The 19,638-nt window shown below is 42.7% G+C and overlaps 1 protein-coding gene across 3 annotated transcripts; it reads right to left on the reverse strand.

The window, feature by feature from the left end:
* Nucleotides 1–410: 410 nt before the first annotated feature.
* Nucleotides 411–17,946, reverse strand: phka1a (phosphorylase kinase, alpha 1a (muscle)). Of its 3 annotated transcripts, XM_073474551.1 has the most exons (35): nucleotides 17,670–17,946; nucleotides 14,856–15,014; nucleotides 14,687–14,734; nucleotides 14,136–14,304; nucleotides 13,844–13,926; nucleotides 13,612–13,692; nucleotides 11,999–12,097; nucleotides 11,748–11,894; nucleotides 11,606–11,659; nucleotides 11,389–11,511; nucleotides 11,197–11,292; nucleotides 10,931–11,038; nucleotides 10,769–10,847; nucleotides 10,551–10,685; nucleotides 10,330–10,439; nucleotides 10,074–10,218; nucleotides 9,839–9,917; nucleotides 9,324–9,499; nucleotides 7,585–7,749; nucleotides 7,416–7,510; nucleotides 7,194–7,339; nucleotides 6,931–7,084; nucleotides 6,435–6,593; nucleotides 6,227–6,356; nucleotides 6,042–6,143; nucleotides 5,829–5,944; nucleotides 5,584–5,619; nucleotides 5,326–5,361; nucleotides 5,097–5,132; nucleotides 4,652–4,681; nucleotides 3,464–3,508; nucleotides 3,169–3,330; nucleotides 2,919–2,972; nucleotides 2,635–2,835; nucleotides 411–2,546 (listed from the first exon to the last, which is right to left on the reverse strand). In XM_073474551.1, the coding sequence occupies exons 1-35, from the start codon at nucleotides 17,745–17,747 to the stop codon at nucleotides 2,373–2,375; spliced, it is 3,810 nt and encodes a 1,269-aa protein (XP_073330652.1). In that variant the 5' UTR covers nucleotides 17,748–17,946; the 3' UTR covers nucleotides 411–2,372. The 3 variants fall into 3 exon arrangements, with proteins under 3 accessions (XP_073330652.1, XP_073330654.1, XP_073330653.1); XM_073474553.1 differs by lacking the exon at nucleotides 5,584–5,619; XM_073474552.1 differs by lacking the exon at nucleotides 4,652–4,681.
* Nucleotides 17,947–19,638: the final 1,692 nt, after the last annotated feature.

Here is a 19,638-nt window from a genome sequence, read left to right on the forward strand (position 1 = left end):
GTTACTACTCGGAACAGGTTTACATGCTTTAATGCCCAAAAAACACATTTTCTCATGTTGTCCAGCTGTTTGAAATGCTGTTTTAGCTCCCGTCTCTTTAAGGCCCCTCCCCCAGTCTCCTCTGATTGGTCAGCTGGCACATGCCTGAGCCAGCACCGCATATGACGACAGAGCAGCTGTGCTAATTCAATTCTTATATGACAAACTAGCCATAAATTATGCAAATGTGTGACTCCGAGATGTAGTGTGATGTCACCATGTCACAGAACTCAAGGCGGGACTACTGACGAGGCGTTCAGGAGCAGCGTTTTTCTGTGCGGACTTTGACCTTTTTAACTTTCAAGATCTTTTACGTGCACAAGAACATAAAACACTGACAGAAATGCAAAAAAAGGTGCTCAGAGACGAGGTGTTTTCTCCGTTTTAATACAGAATTAGTTTCAAAAACAACAAAAACATCAAAGTTGTTCAGCTGGACTTTGTTTTCAGACTTTAACATTACGTAGAGAAGCGACTCCCTCATTCTGCCGTGATTGTTCGGAGTGTGGCGCTCACGTCTTCAGACATCACGTTATTGAGTCACCATCGTTTATTCCATGTAACATCTTTTCATTTCCCTTAAAAGTTTCATGCAGCAAACCGTGAACGGTGACACGTGTCCATACAAATGTAAAACAGCAGATGTGAGTAAATGGCTTTAAGTTTTTAATGCAATTACACTTAAATAACTCAAAACAAAATGACAGTAAATTAAGGCAATTCCTTTATTACGAGGACAAAAATCCAAATTGCACTTTATTAGTCACTGCATCCAACAATAACTACGTAAACGGCATGCGTTCATTTCAAACAAATCAACTTTTCACGACCGCGTCTTCAAGTCTGCGTCGTTGCGTAGTTAAAAATAAAACAGCGCACCTGTAGCTTCATAAGTGCGACAGTGTTAAGGCATCGAAGAAATCTCCCGAACTGACCCGTGTCCTCTTTAAAGACACGTCTATATTAGCTTTTTCTTTAATTATCATCTGAGAACTATAAAATAAATAGTAGATTATCTAATATCTGGCATTATTTTATACATCGTACAGCACGTAGGATCGGAGGTAAAGTGGGTTTTAGCAGGTGCGACGCAAAAGCACGTGTGATGTGACAATAAATTAGGATAAAGTTATAGATGAAAAAATAAATGGCGTGAATAAAGTCTGACTACTGTGTTTAGGCTGAAAGGTTTCGTGTTAGTCAGCGGTGACTCACTCGTTTTGTGGAGGGTTAAATCACATTTATTCCCACCTATTAAAAAGTTGAAACATCAGGACTCAAGGTCAAATATGTGCCACAGAGCCACACTGGGTCACATGTTCCTGCACTACGATCAACACGAGCACTGTGGTTTATTTCCAGGCCGCTCTGGTATCAGTAAATAATCACTAGAGCACCAAGTTGTGTATTAACGCAAGAGAAAATAGTCCCTAACGTACTAACACACGCCGACTACATTTACATGCACACTAATATTACGTATACGGACGCTGATTAGTGCCACGGTGAAAAAAAGTTCTGACTTTAACGATATAGTTTGGGTCTTTTGATGTGGGGTTGTATGAGGTACTCATCGGTAGTCAGGCACCAACAGCAGGAAGTAATTTAGCCGCCTAAAAGAGGGCACACAATATGTTTACGTAAGTGTAGACAAGCGTCAGACAGCCCTTTTCTTTGGGACTATTTTCCCTCAACCGTACAACGTCCGTATTCCTACGCACAAGCACAGCTTAGCAGTATATTCTGTGTACGTAACATCGTAAATAAGAAGTTGAGGCGGAGCTACGAGAGCTGCTGCTGCTCCAGTCTGACAGTAACACGTGTCAGCGCCCCGTCAACACAACGTTTTGACCTAAAACAAAAAAAAGCTTAAATTATTTAGACGTATTTGATAAATTTATGTGAGTTTGTTGTTAAAGTTTGATCAGATTCTCACATAAATGAAACATAATGTAACATGTGCCTCTCATGATAGTTACGTTTTCTATCGTTTTTCATTTTTGCTGGTTTGTTGTGTGTTTTTTTTTTATTTTGAAAATGTTTATATTTGTTCCTATAGAAGAGGATCAGGGTCACTGAAAACTTTCTGACTTTTTCTTCTTATTTTCTCCCTAAAGGGTGTTTGCATCATTTGATTAAATTATCTTTCTATTAGAGGAATAAAATGGTCATAAAAATGGTATTTCAGTCATTATATTGTCCATAAACATATTTATCGTGCACACACACAGTGATAATATAGATCAGATCCTCCTCCTGTTCTGTTAATTTATTGTTATTTTAACGTGAGAAATTTTAGCTTCATCCTCTCCTGAGTGGTTTCACCAGCTCCCTCACTGCACCGCACACGACCCGCTGGGCAGGAAGTCCTGCACGTACACCGCCACGGCCTTGGTGAGGTAGGTCATGCTCCCGAAGCGTCCACTGGGGGCGCTGTCGTACAGCAGCCTGCACACTCCGGTGGACGGGTCCTTCTCCAGGATGTGCTCCTCTGCCCCCAGGTCCTTCTGCAGGAGGACGAAAACAAGGGAATCCTGCCTGAGTTGATCACAAATATTAACAGTGGATCTGAGAGTGTTCTGACGTCCTGCTGACCTGATCCTTGTGGAACATGTCGTTGGCCTGGTGGACGATCTTCTCCACGTGGATGATGGAGCCGATGCTCGGGATGTCCACGTCGGCCAGCATGGTGAGCACCAGGATGCACTCCACCAGGAGCTGTCGGTACTCCGGCTGAGGGACGCGGTTCAGAACCGTCTCCACGTGGACGGAGAACTTGATCTCTCCTGGTGTCATCTGGAGGCAGAGGATGACGAGAAGATGAGGAGGGAAACACAGCTACAGATCTGTCTGCTATAATATATCGTCCGAGTTGTTACCTCTTTGGTGGTTGAAGAAGGAAGGACGAACCCTTCAATGGACAAACCGTGGCACTGGAAGACAAAGTTTGGGTACGTTCATGGCTTTGACACTAAAATATATGTGCAGATATCTACTTTCTGCCACTAGGATTGATTTTTGAGCATCCAGAATAAAAATTAATGCAAAACATAATCATATCCTGGTGTTAGAAACCCGGAAAAAAGAAAGTGGGCCATTTAAACACCTGATCCTGGTGTGCAGACTCACCTTCTGCAGGATCTTCCAGACTTTCTGGTAGAAGCCCACAGGGACTCGGTTCAGCGCTCCGTCCAGACGCCTCCTGCGCAGCCACTGGCCTTGTCTGGTGTCCTTGGCGGCCGGGATGCCCTCAGGAATATCCAGAGACTCTATGGACGGCAACCTGTACCTCTGAACAGCCAGAACGACAGGAAATCATACTTTAATGCTGTGTTTGTGGTGGAAGAACAGCGCCCTCTGCCTGTTTTGAAGCGTAAAGCACATAAAACTTGCAGAATGTTCAGAAATATCTCAAATTTTTTACCCCGGATTCAATGTTTTCTATGTCCAGAGACTGAGATCTCATGCTCTGAGAGGAAAGAAATAGAAACAAGGCAGAGAAAAAAAGAGAAAGAAAACAAAAATAGAGGCACAAAATGAAAAACAAAATGGATTCCAAACAGTGAAGGCGACAAAAACAAACCCAAAAGCCAGGGGATTTTTTTTTGCTTCTTGCATCGAGAAGTTAGGAGAAAAAGCTGCGTGAATCAGAATCAAGGATGAGAAAATTATAGAAATGAGGTTAGAAAACAACAGAAACAAACAGATTAAATCGCTGCTGAGCAGGTTCATAACGTGGCTCCAGCGCACACGAGGGAAACAAAGTTCAGCATCGTGAGACAGCAGATGAAAAAGCGTGTTGTTTAAAGGGTCGTATCAACAGAAAGGTTGTTTAAATTAGGGCCCGATTTATCGAGCAGAAATGCCAAATATTCTGTTTCCAGCTTCTAAATGTTAAATAAACTGGATATATTTCAGTTTTAGACTGTTGGTTTGACACAAAGTAGCATTTGTGACTGTTTATTTGCATTATATTGATTAAGTTGTCTAGAAATATGAAACTTTCTTGGTTTTAAAGAACAGAGTGCAGCAAACGATGCTGGGGGTGATTTATAATTATAACATTTTTGAGTGAAGTTTACTGTTTTAGCTCGTGGATGTAAAATATCCTGCCTCCATTACATATTTTTATCACAAGTGTTTGATAACCATCTTTGTGATATCGATATCGGAAGGTTTTACTCCTGAATATCAGCATCAGTCAGGCTCTAGTTTAAATCACTTATCAAGCAGAAATGCCAAATATTCTCTGGTTCCAGCTTCTAAAATGTAAAATAAACACAAAAATAAACTGGATATATTTAGATTTGGGGCTGATGGTTTGACAAAAATAGCATTTGTGACTATTTTCTGGCTTTATATTGACCAAAAGATTATTAATCCAGAGAATAACCTTCACAATGATACTGAAAACAATCCTGAGTTGTAGCTTTACTCACAACACAGACTCGTTAATGACAGATATTTGCGTTGCGTCAGCCCTGACGCACTGAGAATTAGCTGGTTAGTCGCTGTATGAGCTGCTCCATGACTTTTAGTTGATGTTTGTGTTAATTGTTTTCGGATGAATTAACACCCAGAAGAGCTCGTTAAACGTGGTTATTTTTGTCACCTTGCGACGGAAGGACAGTGACTGGTCGAGCTGAAATAGAGACAGAAAAATCCACTTTGCATCACAGACTCAGAGATGAAGGACGCTGCCTCTGTTTCTCCTCAGAGGACGATTTAACACTGAATAAATAAAATTAAGAAAATGATTTTCGACGCCTACAAACACTTGAAGCGATCGCTGCATATCGAACCGTTATTTCAGGGATAACATCAAATTCACCGTTTTGAATCAGCTAAATTAAACAAAGTCGAATGTCAGAATCACTGACATCATAAACCTCAATTATTACTTCATTTTAACTCACCAACAGCTGATTAATCACAATCAAAACCCAGAAATGTCAATCTTCAAATGCTAAAAGCTAAAAAATACCAAAGCCAATAATAAAATCCTCCTCAACTCCTGGTGAATCAACTCCTCCTAACATCACCATCATCATCATCACCTCTGCAGCCGGGTCTGTCAAAGACAACCTGGGTTCCTGGATCGAAACAAAAAAAAGAAGATTAAGGATCTTTTTCTTTCTTTCATCTGTTCTTCAGTAATAAACAAGAAGCGAAACAGTTCAGATCAGACAGAACGGACCCAGGGTTTCTGTACTTCACAGTAAAAAGAGAGAAAGAAGAAGCAGATTTCAGGCTGCGATAGTTAATAAGCCTTCGAGTGAGCTTCACCTTAGACGGATCCGTCAACGACAACCTGTGCTCCGCCTGCAACACAACAAACAAGTTGTAAATAAATCACAGTCAACAAAGCTGCTCTGGTGATTTATTTAAAACTGAGGATTGTTCACGTCGGCCTCAACAATCGATTCATTTGGAAAAATCTCCACAATTGTCCGTCAGCGTGACTCTTCCTTTTCATTTCCCCACAATTATGGAGGTGAATTAACACCTGATCTGATTCGTCGGCACTCGTTTATCAATCGTCACCTTACTGGGATCCGTCAGAGACAACCTGTGTTCCAGCTGCAAGGAGACAGAAGTCGGTTTTGCCGTGAAAAGCACAATATTTTCAAAATAAGAGCCTCTCTTCTCCATCGGCACTTTGAATGACACACTGGCTTCTTTCGCTTCTTTCTTTTAATCGGGATCTTCTTTTGTTTTTTGCTGAAACTGGCAACTTAAGTCTTAAAAAGACACGATGACATTTTGTAAAATGTGTGTTTGAATCCTACCATCTTCATGTCGCTCTTCAGTTTGCTGATGCCGGCTCTCTCGCTCTTGGTGGCGCCCACGTTGCCCAGGTGATGGATGGAGATGGCGGGACTGACGCCGGCGTCCAGCTCTCTGACTGTGGAGGGAGAAGAGAAGAATCTGATTGGCTGCGTGTGTGCGACCCAGGATCTGATCGGTGGTTATGGTGGAGGGGTTCGGATCGGCGGACTGACCGCTGCGCTGCACTCCGAACTCTTTGCCGCTGAGGATGTGGTGGAGGAGATTCTTCAGTTCTGATGGGCTCAGGCTCATCAGACTCTCTGTGGCCTCCTCTCCTACACACACACACACTCATTACATCACTTTTTAGTCAACACAACACTAAACCCACCACTTTGTCACCTTCTTCCTGTCTTACCTGAGCAGTTGAGCGACTGAGCCAGTTCGGTGGCCATCACCTGGATGATGAGACCAATACGGAGCCTGAACATCTCGCTGAACAGGCTGGGCTGAGTCCTGATGCTCATAGCCAGGTACACCATGATTTCCTGGAGAAGGGGGACGGATTAAAGTAAGACGCCATGAGGACAAACTTTCAGGTGACTGCAGCGGGTCACGTGACTCACCTGAGTGAGGATGGCCACGCTGATGTTGTTGTCGCTGGCCTCGTCGATGAGGAAGGCCAGCTGGTCTGGAGGGATGGGAGCCTTGATGGTTTTCTCTCTCGGCTCGGGAGGAAGACCCACGGTCAGGTGCTTCTGGTGCGCCAGCAAATCAGAGCAAGCCTGCGGACGGATCGCAACCAATCAGAGAATGAGTGCTGGAAAACATGAGGTGTGTACGGAAGCCCTGAGAGGCAAAACATCTGTTAATGATGTGATGTTAGATGTTTTCTCTCCTGTGTTCATGACTGAAGAACAGGAGAGAGTCACATTATAATGTCATAAAAAATCTCATATATTCTCTGAGATTATCAAACGTTTAAGAGAAAAAAGTAAAAATGTACGAGAAAGATACGAGCCAAATGTGTAGATGACTAGCGTAGAAGATTGGCAGAAGGAAAATCCATTCAGTGAATGTCACCCTGTTATTTATAACTGCGTGTGTGTGTGTGTGTCGTACCGAGTCGAGCTCCTCCACCTTCTTCTTCAACATGCCGGAGATCATCCTGATGAGGCCCCAGTGTTTGAGTTCGCCTGCCTTCTCGTAAAGGTCGGTCAGCAGAGACCTGACCGTCGAGCCTTTCCCGTGCAGGTTGGTGTCCCACTCCATTCCCCTGAATGAAAACAAGGGCAGAAACATTGTGTTTTCTTGGCCGATACTGCACATATTTTAAACATGTTTGCCTGTAGGGTGCTACAGTCGCAGTACAGCGTGTATCTCACTTGTCTTTGAAGAGGATGTGGAGTATATCAGCCTGGTCCTGGAGACTCTGCGTGTCTTTTAGCAGCTGGGCCAAAGCGTTGTAGTCGATGGCTCCGCTGGCGTCTCTCGGGATGCCGCTCTCTGATGTGACCAACACCTCTGGAGCCTGGAGGACGGAGGTGAAGAGTTAAAATTTTGACGCCGGACGAGATGAGAAACTACATGAAGACGTGAAAACAGACCTGAGAGCTTTGCTGAGCAGACGCTTCTGGGAGGTTCAGGTTGAGGGGAGCCTGAGGGGAGCGGAACAGCTTGTTCGACAGGTACATGTTGACATCTGGACAAAAACAACAAACCGGTGTCAACATCTTCAGAAGGCAGCTAAAACGCTCGAGTTACAGATCCACTCACTGTGAACGTCCAGGCCCTTAGCCTTGTTCTTCAGGGCCACCATCTCCTTGGTTTTTGTGGCCAGGGCCTTGAACCTCCCCAGACCTCCTTTGACCGGCTTCTTGGGCTTCTTGGGGGCAGAGAGAGCCAACAGGTGGTCCAGGTACTGAGCGAGGTCGTCAGCCTCTGGAGAGGACGGAGGTGGAGAAAAAGAGAGAAATGATGAGTCACGTAGAGCTGAGAAGAAAACGGGTTATCAAGTGTGAAATAACAATAGATTCAACTCACCTTTATTTAGTGTTCAGAGAATCCTAACATTTAAAATACACCATCTAGATCTATTAAACACATCTACAAATAACTCTAGACTAGGCAGTTTTAACAGGTTTGTTCACCCAAAACACATTTTTACATCTATCCAGGCATAAATTTTAAGAGTTTAACTCCACAGATTTTAAAATGTAATGTTTTTAAATGTGGGCTTTACCTTACTAAAGACATGCTGCTGTTAAGTTTCTTTAAATGTTAATTTGTAGTGTCTGGAGCAGCATAATTCTGTTCACCGTCAGTGTTTTAGAGCGGATATTAAAACAAAACAAACATTAGAAAGAATTACCTGCATGGAGTAAGTACACACCAGTGCCTGTGTATGAGATTGTAGGTGAACTGGCCCTTTAAACTCTAAAGACTACGACGTGCTTTATGCATCCACGAGCAAAATGCTTCTACGATGTGACATCAAGCTCATCTGCAGGCACCAACAGACCAGCTGTTTAAAACACACGTATATCATATTAATCCAGACGTGCAGAAACAGTTAAAACATGCAGAACTGTGAATGCCTTAATTCCTTAATGCCTATAACAAAGGACAGATGTTGCAGCTGTGTTTCGCCTCCTATTTAACTTTAAAATGAAGGCACCATCTCATTTTGTTAAATACCTGTCGCCTCATGTCTTTTCCCTGCCTCCTCCACCCTCACCCCAGGTGGGAGGAACTAAGACGCAAGAACAAGAGGAGGCAAGGAAACAAATCAAGGGTGTACAAACAGAGAAATGAGAAGCGGGGAATGACCCCTTCTTGTTGCAAGCTTCCAGCTGCGTAGACAAATGAGTTTGACGCCATTTTGTTTTTGTTGTTGTTGCAGACAAACTTGGAGGTGTAAGATTCAAAAGAATCAGCTAATGTGGAACCAGTTCTCAGCGGTTCTGGCTCTTGATTTGTAAATGTGAGCTCATTTGCTTTTAAATGAATTATGTTTTTAATGCAACACAAGCGAAGCGCTGTTTCTGAACAGCTGCTGACATTCGACAACCAGCCGTTAACTGATCAGCAGAGAAGATGGGGGACGGGAGACAGATGAGTGATCGTGTGACAGCAGGAAAAAGCAGGAGTGTGATGATTAATGAGAATCTGACACAGGCTCATTAGTCACATTTCATGTTTCTTATCACAGGTTGTAAATATTAAAAGAATTATTAATATGTTGAATTTCAGAATAGAGTCACTCAATGACAGAAATAGAGTCAGGCATGCGTGTCACATTCATGTGTTTGGAGTGTCACAGATGGTTAATCGTGATATTGACAGCACATACAGGCAGAGTACAGCTACTGTGGCTGTATGTGCGTCTGTGTACTTCTACTAGGAATGATCAAACCGACGATGGAAAACAAACGAGCAGCACTACTTTAATCTGTTTGTCCATCCCAGGTGTCACCATTCCTCCCCATCCATCCATCGGTCTGTCGTTTTCTTACCATCGTCACAACGTAACTCATGCACGTATCCATCGCCGCTACGCTCATCATCACCATCATCATCATCATACTCCTCCTCGTGACGGGTCATGCTGACAGAACCCTTACCGTCCAGGAAGCTCAGGTGAGCGAAACAGGAAGTGGTCATGAACTCCGACAGCTTCCCCGTCTGGATCCTGGAGGAGGAAATTAAACACTGGATTTATCAGTTTTGTACCTGTGGTTTTCTTACACAAGAATTTTTTTTTCTCAGAATTCTGTTATTTTATTCTTATTCTATTAAATTAAATCAAAATAAAATTAACGGATATCATATTTCCTGAGCCGAATTGCTGTATATCTGGAAAGTTATTTATTTTCGCCTTAAATTACTTAAATTCAAAAATGTTTTATGTGAAAAAAAAAAACGTTGCTCCGAGTCGATCAGGTACAATTCATGTCTATAAAAACCTCCAAATTTCCAGACGCAACACACGAGACATGACCTCATCAACATGCATCCCTGTACAATTCACCTTGATCCTCCAAAATATCCATCCTGCAGCTTCTTCAGTGTAGCCAAGACTGCAGGGTCCAGGTTTGTGCGGTCTTCAGCTGAAACACACACACAGGTTTTCATACATCTTCAGCTTTCCAATACATCTTAAGGTGTTATGTTGAGATAAGTTAGGGATGCAACAATTACAGATTTTGATGGTGTGTGTGTGTGTGTGTGTGTGTGTGTGTGTGTGTGTGTGTGTGTGGACTTACTCAACATAGATTGTGAAATGGGAAAAGTGACGGTGGGTCGTCCGGTCATCCTCCACCTGGACGCGAGGTAGGCGATTTCTGTCCTCAACATCTCCACGATCATCTTGTTGTCCAACGCCAAGTAGAACTGCTGGTGGTCGATGAACTGGAGAAACAGAGGGATGATGGGAAAATGTCACTTTTCTATTTTTGTAACTATGTTTAAAAATCTGCCTCGTTTTCATTAATCATATCACAGAACGTTTTCCTTATTAACCTGAGGTGTGAATGAGAACATGGTGTTTCTGATGATGTAGAACTTGGAGGTTCCCAGAACTCCTATCCTCCTGCAGGGCCGTCCCGTCAGACCCAGCCTCGGGTTACGACCTGCAACAGAGGGTGAGATTAAGTCTTTAACTTCAGGAAGTCTTCAAATTCTAAATGACTATACGCTGTCCCTTCAACAGAGATATAGGAAAATGTCCTCTGACGTCGTACCGAGTCTGGCGTAGATGTGGCTCAGGACTCTGGACGGCTGCACGTGGATGGGATGGATGTCTGCAACAGTCTCCACATCGATCCCGTTCTGCACCAGCAGCTCTTTGATCTCCTCAGTCTCTGCCAGAATCGACACTACAAGAGGAAAAAGAAGGCATAACACTCATCTAGGACTGAATCAACATGTGGATACTTCCTCAAACGTCCCATGAACTCACCCTGTACGACCACATCGGGCTTGGGGATGGTGGAGAAACGTCGGTTCAGAGGGTCGATCTCTCCGGGAGCGAGAAATCCCTTAAAAATGAGACAGAGCTTAAAAGGTCAGAGCCCCAAAATCTGCAAATGTTTTAGTGTTAGCAAGTGAAATGACAGCTCACCTCGGTCAGGAGGTTTCCCAGGATGTACAGAGACTGTCCCCATTTCAGAGGTAATTTACCCATCGGGACCCTCTCCACAGAGTGAGGGTTCACATACTCCTCCTCCACCTGTTCGTGGACACAAACAAACAAACAAACAAACAAACAACAGAATCAGACAAAGTTAAAGACAAAATGTAAAAATGCTGCATAAATCATTGTAAAATAAACAACATGAGCACATTTAAAAGATAAAGATCTCTTATAAACATTCACAAAGTCCTTACCTTGTCTGGAGGGACGCTGTAGAGCTCCGGCACCAGTCGTAACCCGTCTTTCTGTTTGATCAGGATGCCCTCCAGAGCCTCCTGGTACTCCGTCACCTGGACGAATCAGCAGAGGTTATATCTTAACATTCACCTCGAGGATAAAAGCAAGAGATAACAATGCTTGGAAACACACACACTGATGTTAATAACCTGTTCGGGGCTGTTGATAAAAATGCCGTCCAGGATGAGGTAGGTCCAGAAGAGCGGCCACTCACACTCAATGTTTTCAAACAGCTTCAGCTCTGCAGACTCGTAGTACAGACGGTTTGGATCCTGGAGGAACAAAGAAGAAGAGGCGTATTTTTATCCACTTCTTATCCAAACAAAGTGAGATAAATGTTTTATCTGACAGAAGCTGGCTGTTTACCTCTTTTGGTGTTTTGTGTCCGTCTCTGAGGAACCTGCAGCAGCCGTATCGACCCTGAATAAACACAGAGAGGAAGTTAGCAAGGACAATTTCATCCTGACACTATATAGACTTTTCCCTTTGTCACTGAACTTCTCTGCACCTGCAGTTTAGATATGATCTCCTCCTTGGTCATGTTGACGATGCTGATGTCCTCAACAGCGAAGGCGGGATACGAGATGATAGCCAGGACGCCGGCGTCCACCTCTTTAGACATGGAGGCTCGGGGTAACATGGACGTCAGGATGGACTGATGGGGGAGGAAGAAGAAGACAGAGGAGGAAACGTGGGGGATAAATTTGACATTAAACAATACAGTGAAAGTTAAGATCGCATATAATTGTGTTTGTGTACCTGGCAGTGCTGTATGTCATCAGCCAGGGCGTGGACCACAGATCCTGGTCCTCCTTTCGCCCCGAACAGGTTGAGTTCGTCCAAAGCCTCCAGAGCTGCCTGGAGGACAAACAGCAGTCATGTGACCCTTTGAAATCCCCTCAGAAGACCATATATTTTGACGCAAATTGTGGGGACGACTATTGGTACTTTCACAAAATAATCTGGAGTAAACACTGATGGCTGTAGAAAAATGACACCATCATCGGCGTATAGATTGAACAGGAAGAGGCATCATTTTCCCCAGTCTCTATATCAGGTAACGACAGGTGGAAAAACTGGAATAACTGTGGAAACTCTACACTGCAAAAGAGAAAGAACCCTGCTGATGGAGGAGGCAAAGACGATAGAAACCGAGGTAAAACGAGAGTGAACGGACGGTTGTCGTGCCAAAGTCTGCTCCCTCGCTAACACTCCTCTTACCAGGACTCAAGACAACAGATCATCATTCTTTCTACGAGATCAGTGAGTAACAAAACTGTACTTTACTTTACTGTAATGCAGCTTTAAAACCAGGAAAAGACAACACTTATGCATGACAACGATATCCAAAATCTAACACGATACATAGTCTGACATCGTGATAAACTCCTCAGCCTTAATTTTAATTACAAAGATGTTGTGGAGGTTTAATTTGCTGTGGTAGGATTGACCCAGACGATGACGATAACAGGAGGATTAAACGGTAAAATGTATCAGCATTTCATAAAGTCTGCTGTGATATTGTACAATGCAGTATCAAATGAAATGTATTGTGGTATTAGACCGTAGCAGTACAATAAAATGCATGTTACAATCAATTCTCTCTGCTGTTTTGCTTCTATTAATACTAAAAACTGCACGTAGTTATCAGAGGAGGGAACGTCCTGCAGCGGTGCCTGTTTCCAGAGTCTTAAATTAAACTCTGTGTGTGTGTGTCTGTGTGTGGGCATGTGTGTGTGTGCACACTGGGTACTGCGAGTACTGTGTTATTTCTGAGTGAGTCGCCATTCCTGGAAGACCAAAGAGAACCCGATACCTCCTGTTCAACACCAGCCAAGGACAGCAGTGGGTCGGGCATGGAGGGCGAGGAGCCAGTTATTTCGAAACTATCAGTGTTTTCTTTTACTTGAAGCGTTAAATGGATTGATACAAGACTTTTTCATGTCATAAAATGATCTTAAATATCAATAACATGACGAACATGCTCTCAATTAGCTAAATAAAAGAGTCTGCCACTATTAAACCGAGAAGTTTCCTGACAGCAGCGTTAATTTTATCTACACGGACCCCAAGAAGAGCTAGAACTACTTTGTGCACTTTCAGCACCAAAACAAACTCCTTCCACCCGATCCCCAGTTAGTCTGGTGTGTCCGGGTCGTCTAAAGGTCGGCGTAAAGGCCGTCGCAGCGACTAGACACCTTCCACCCTGCCAGAGATTTTTTTACTGGCGCACCTGTTCTGTCTCTGCTCTCGCTCAGCACTCAGAAGCTGTTTTCTCCTCCGTCTACCTGCTCGCTCCAATATCACACTCAGGATCAGGAAATACAAAAGAACAGTGTGTTTTGTGGGTGTGTGTGTTTGTGTGTATGAACCTTGGCCATGCCTATCGAGCTGGCGTTAATCTCAGTGATGCCCTGGTTGGTTTTGTCTCCTCTTTCCCACATCCCGTAATCCTGAAAGGAACCAGAACAGAATTAGAAGACGACGACAGTGTCGATGTGCCAGAAAATGCAGAAAATGGATCACCAATTTTTAAAATGCAGCCAGGGATTTCAAGTTAAATCACCAGCAGCTCAGTTTACATGTCAGTGAATGAGCACTTACAGCCACTTTATAAGCCGCCTCGATGTAGAACAGGAGATTCTGAACGACGTCCACTTCATCTTGGGTGTAGACGATGTGGAGACCTGCCGCAAACACATAAACACAGGGACGGACCCTTCACATAGCTAAAATGTGGTCAAACAACCGATGTAAGTGGAATAAATGACATAAAACAAACTCGATAACTTGTTCTCTGCTCATCAAAATAGGAAACTGATGACATTAGATCAAATTCAAATCTATAAACACCGTTATATAATATAAGTTTTTCTTTAAATGACTCTTTGTTTACCAGACGCCGTCATCTGGGCGAGGAAGAGCAGGAAGAGCGAGGTGGCGTCGACCTGTAGGTGACCCCACTGGTCGTCCCCGACAACAGGAGCACAGGTCCTGGTGTTGTACTTGGCGTGGAGCGAGTCGGAGGTACTTCTGCTGTATTTAAACTTCTCCACCTTATCCAGCTGGAGGGGGACAACAGGACAATATATATGGTGAGACTTTGTCTGTATCGTTTATATTGTGATATACACATACAGTATTGTTTATAGGATTTTTAATGCTTTGATTTTTCAGTAATTACTTCGCTAAATTAACCAAAAACAGACTTTTGCATGCAGTTATTTTACCTACAGATCTATGCATCTATTCCCGTCAGTTCTGCAGAGCATTTTAGTTTCTTTTAGCTTGTTGTTTTTGATTTACAGCTAAATTTCTTGTGTTTTTTGGGGGGGCTGCTGTTTTCTGCAAAAACCTTCTGGTAAACCCAAATTAATCTGCCCAAAATAAATAGAGTATGAAGAGAAACGGTGCAAATGTGTCCGTACATATTTGGAGACAACATACCTGCCTCATTATACCCTGGAGGATGCCTCTCATTAGCTTCACCACGCTCTAATGACAGAGAGACAGAGAGAGGGAGATGGTTTAAAGGTTAAACATTTTCAGCGCGCCGCTCCAGAGAAACATGAGATCCTTCAGCGCCAGCAGACAGTGAAAGCAGCCTCGCACCGACCTGCTCCAGCTCGTAGGCCTTGGCCTTGTCTTCGTCCCTGTCGGCGTTCTTCCTGTAGGCCAGACTGAGGGCCCACACAGACACCACGCTGTAAACATTGTCTCTGACCCAGGAGTGGGGCTGATCCGGGACGCCTGGCAGAAGACCCGTTACTGGATCCTGTCAAACACAGAGAGGGGTCAAAGGTCAGAGGTCAGCGGTTAACACAAACTAATGAGAGGCTTTGGACGGTGCGACGTCGAGGTGAACAAGAAGCTTTGTACAACGTATGGCCTCAACATTATAACAGCCGGGGAGTTTATGTTTATTATGTTTATTTATTTTTAAAAACAGGTTTTAATCAATAAACTCAAGACATTCAAAACGGGTGACAAGAATACCAAGTGGCATTTAAGTAAGAGCTGCTAAGATCAGCAAAAGAAATTAGTTGCCAATTATTTAAGCGTTTCAGTTCATTTTCAGGCAAAAGTGTGAAAAATGTGCTGGTTCCAGCTTCTTAGTTGTGAGGATTTGCTGCTTCTCTTTGTCATTTATGACGGTAAATAAAGAGTCTTTGGGTTTTAGACTGTTAGTCGGACAAAAGAAGCAGTTTCATGACTTCACTTTTGGCTTTTGGACTCAAAATCAATGCCAACACGTCTTCTTGCACCAGTTGATTAAGACAAACCTCTCTTTATTGGATCTGAGTCCTTTTTTAATAAACATTTGTCTGTATTTTTATTAACATTTTAATGAAAACTGCTGCTCCTTTAACTGAGACAACTCTTTCAACACTGATCTCGGTTTCATCACTAACAGAAAGAAGTGTCACAAAGTGGTTTCTGGGTAAGTTGCACAAATACACCAGCGTGAAAGCTGACATGTCATGTCATGTACAAGCTCCAGCATTTACTTCTTCTTAGAAAAGTGAGTATAAGAGCAGCATGTGTTGAGTTATTGTACTCATGGAACAGACTGTTAAAGGCTGCACAGTGCAGATCTCTGACTAAGTCACGTGACCTCCCCGAGTGACAGATTTACTATCAATACTTAATCAGCTGAATGATCGTGGACTCCTGGCTCTGTGGCTGCAGCGAGGCTGTACTCTCACTGTCACACTCATTAGTGCAGTGATCCATCTGAGCAGTGAGCTGTGTACAACTGCAGGCCGGCTGCCATTTGGGACCGATTCAACGGTGACTTCACACCGAGTGTGTTCACTTCATAGTCCATCTTCAGCCTCCTTACGGCTCACTACAAAAGGCCAGATGATTCAAACCTCGGGAATGCTCCTCTTTTGTGTCTCTATCAACTTTACAACAATGATTAAGATCAGGGTTGTGTTTAGATGAAGTTAAGCATAAGGTTTGGTTTATGTAGCCTGCTGGAAACTAACTAAGTGTATCTTTTAGTTTCTGATGATGTATATGGGATACTTGTGCAGTAATACATCTGTTAAGTTGTATAGGTAGCAGGGCCCTGTTTCTATTAACTAAATTATGTGGAATGGGCCAATACCAATAAGTTCTGGCCACCTTGCTCTGACCGCACACATTTTTGACCCAGGCCTTCATTTTGATCTCAACTACACACCTGTCCTCCTACAGGTTTGTTACTGCATCTTGCACAGTTGTGATGCTAACACCTGGCAAAGTACTTTAAATCGCTTATGTTTCCTCAGCTTGTCTCTGGAGTTGTGAAGCTTGATCCCCGCTCGGTCTCCAGGTCAAGCAGAGAGCGTAGCCGACTGCGTCCCTCCACATCCTCGCTTCTCTCTGTCGGGACACACACTTTGGACTTCCAAGTCCATCAGCCTCGACTCCAGCCGTGTTGTGATGTCGTTCAGTGCGGCCGAGACCTCGTCAAATTTCTTTTGCATCACCTGTAACGCTCCGAGATACATCCACAGCGAGGGCCTCAGTACCGACAGGTGTGCAGGGCCTTTTTTCACTTCTCGCTCTTAAAACGGCTTGCTCGTCGAGGATTTAGCTGCTTTAGTATCAGACATATTGTCACGATGTTGTTAAGAAAACTCTTGTATGGTTGCAATTTGCGAAAATGAAGTATATTGTCAGATATTGCTGGTTAGCATGTAAATATATCCCTGTAATAAAATACATCATCACATCAAAACTGTTATTTCTTCACATTACGTTGATAATTTTAGTTATTTTTTTGAATATTGCACCTTTAATCATAATCACATGATATAATGCACATTGTACCTCTCTGCATTACGAGTACTTTTACTTTTGGTCTATTTTACGCTCACACTTTTCTACTTTAACTCAAGTATCAACTTTAAAATATAAGTTAAAGTGTCCAAAAGTATGTGGACGTTTAGTGGGACTGTCCGGGGGAGTCTTTCATGGTCCAGCCTTGTGGCATTAGTTTGAGAAAAGCCCTTTATTATTAGGTATATAAAGGTAATGATGCTTTCTGATCTCAACCACATCCAACACCTGTGGGATGAGGAGGAGCCCAGCAGCTCCAGAAAGGTGGAGGCTGCAGATTAACCATGTTTTAACATGACAACAACACTCCTGTGCAGTGTGTTTGTGTAATATTCAGGTGCAAATGAGATCAAACACGACTTTAAAACATCACTATGAAAGAAAACAAGCACACACTGGAGTAATGAGTGTGTAATGTGTGTGTGTTGTGTGCTGGTCCTTGCGTAATATTAATTTCCTCCACCTCCTGCACGAGAGACTGGAGGCTAACAGCGCATTACCTGCCTGCAGGTGTAAAACAGCGACTCTTACACTGAAAATACTGACTTTAATTCAACTTTAAGCGTATTAATCATAAGCAGAAGTGTTATTAAACACTCACTTGGTGTCTCAGGATAGTTTGCTGCACCATCCGGGCATAGTTGTCCAGTTTAACCCCGGAGTTGCTCCTGCTTCTCATGGTGACAGTCGGCGGTTCAACTCTCAGGTCAAAGAGGCTTCAAGTGTTCAAAACGAGCTAAATCCTCGACGGTAAAGTCATTTCCTCGGCGCTTCTCGGAGGAAAAGGGGGCGAGAAGGAGCGAGCAGGAGCCTGGCTGTCATAAAAAACAGCTCTGCGGCGGCAGAAACGAGGCTCCGGTCCGGCAAAGCGGTGAAACCCGAACCAGCGGTAAGCTGGGTTCAGGAAGCAGAGCGGAGCCGGATGTTGTGAGAGGGCGCCTTCAAAATAAAGGCGTGCCAGACAGGAACTTGAACTCGGTGTCCTAAAAATGTAGTTTATTATGTGCCAGCAAAAATTAAGAAATGCACACATTTATCATGCAGATTATTAAACTACTTGTTCACGGAAGAGTTTCAAATTATATAATCAGGGGTAGGTTGAGCCTGTATGTACATTTACTTCAGTATAATTGTGAGGAAGTTGTATTTTACATGAGTATTTCCATTTTCTGCTCATTTATACTTCCACTCTACTATAGTTTCAAGTCTAATATTGTGCTATTTACTCCACTGCATATTAGATAACCTTAAATACTAGTTACTTTGTGCCAGAGCCAAAGCAGCACATTTTTAAATCAATTTATTTTATTGGCAACGCTATTGTAAAGTAACACTGATTCTGATAATAGGAAAAATGCTGAATATAGGATCTGAAAATCCATGACCCAGACCATACATGCATTATGTGTAATTTACTTGTATTTGTACTTCTGATTCTGAAGTACATTCATTGCCAGAAAATTTTACAACACTGAATCTCCAAATTGTGTTGTCAGTTAAGCTACTTTCTATTACTTTACTTTTTTTTTAAGGCATACGTGCAATTTTCAGGTAGACAAACTAGTTTTGAAATGTTTCATAAATCAAAGTGCTGTGGACTGTTCTTCCCTACATAAAACCACGCAACTCACTAAAAATACAAATTAAAAACTAGGTTACAAGGTTAATAATTGACAGCCACAGGACCACCAGCATTGAAAATTATATATTCAGAAGAATGACAATAGTTGCAATTTCATTTACTGCACGTTTAATAATATTTAAACTACACTTTCTCTATAATATTTGGCATAATTGCCAGTTTGCATGTGTTTTATTGTGACATCTTTAACCGGATACGCTGTTTTTCTTTGTCAATAACTTGACTGTGGTGTAACTGTGTGGAGTTTGCACACCATGGCAGAGCAGTGCAAGTTTACTTAGTTGAGGAAGAAAGAAATAAACCTAAACTGTGCGTTAGTGACAAATATCTCGAATAAAACCTGCATTTAAATGTTTGCACAGGTAATTAACTGTGAGTCACATACTGTCAAATTCAACCAGGAAGCAAACTGAGGAGAAAACACTCAACGACACCAGTGCAGCGACAAGAAAAGCATGTTTAGTGTTTGATCAGTGCATCATTCGTTGACATAGTTGTGCATTTGATATGGTCAACAATAAATAAAATAATGGTGTTTTATTTTTTAGATGAAGTTTTTATTTTTGCCAGCTGTTTTTGTCGCCCTCTAGTGAAAAGCACGACTTCTTCCTCAAAGGTCTCATGATTTTGGCTGCTTCAGGGCCCTTTAAAGATGTATGCATTTCCTGTTTATTCTTCCTCAAGAAGTGTATTCTCAGATATCTTGATGGGCCAAAACACATCCTGTTTTTGTGCTTTTTTGTGACAAATATGGCAAAAAGATGGTGATATTCAGAGAAATCCAACCACAAAATACAGAATTAAAGCATACTGAGTAAAATCTACTGACTGGAAATGTATTCATTTGATAAATCGTGTTTAATTCATCTTAAATATCGGTTTAAACTAATTTGAAACGGTAGGGAAAGGAAGAAAGGCGAAAAAACTA

Source organism: Pagrus major, chromosome 10, assembly GCF_040436345.1.
Source record: "Pagrus major chromosome 10, Pma_NU_1.0".
Taxonomy (NCBI): Eukaryota; Metazoa; Chordata; class Actinopteri; order Spariformes; family Sparidae; genus Pagrus; species Pagrus major.

What these genes read in the sequence shown, in the direction of transcription:
- phka1a (XM_073474551.1), bottom strand. Translation starts at nt 17,747, where the DNA reads ATGAGAAGCAGGAGCAACTCCGGGGTTAAACTGGACAACTATGCCCGG. An exon ending in GACACAAAACACCAAAAGAG is followed by an intron (nt 11,512 to 11,605) that starts GTAAACAGCCAG and finishes TTGTTCCTCCAG; the next exon opens with GATCCAAACCGTCTGTACTA. An exon ending in TAAGGGCCTGGACGTTCACA is followed by an intron (nt 7,511 to 7,584) that starts GTGAGTGGATCT and finishes GTTTTTGTCCAG; the next exon opens with ATGTCAACATGTACCTGTCG.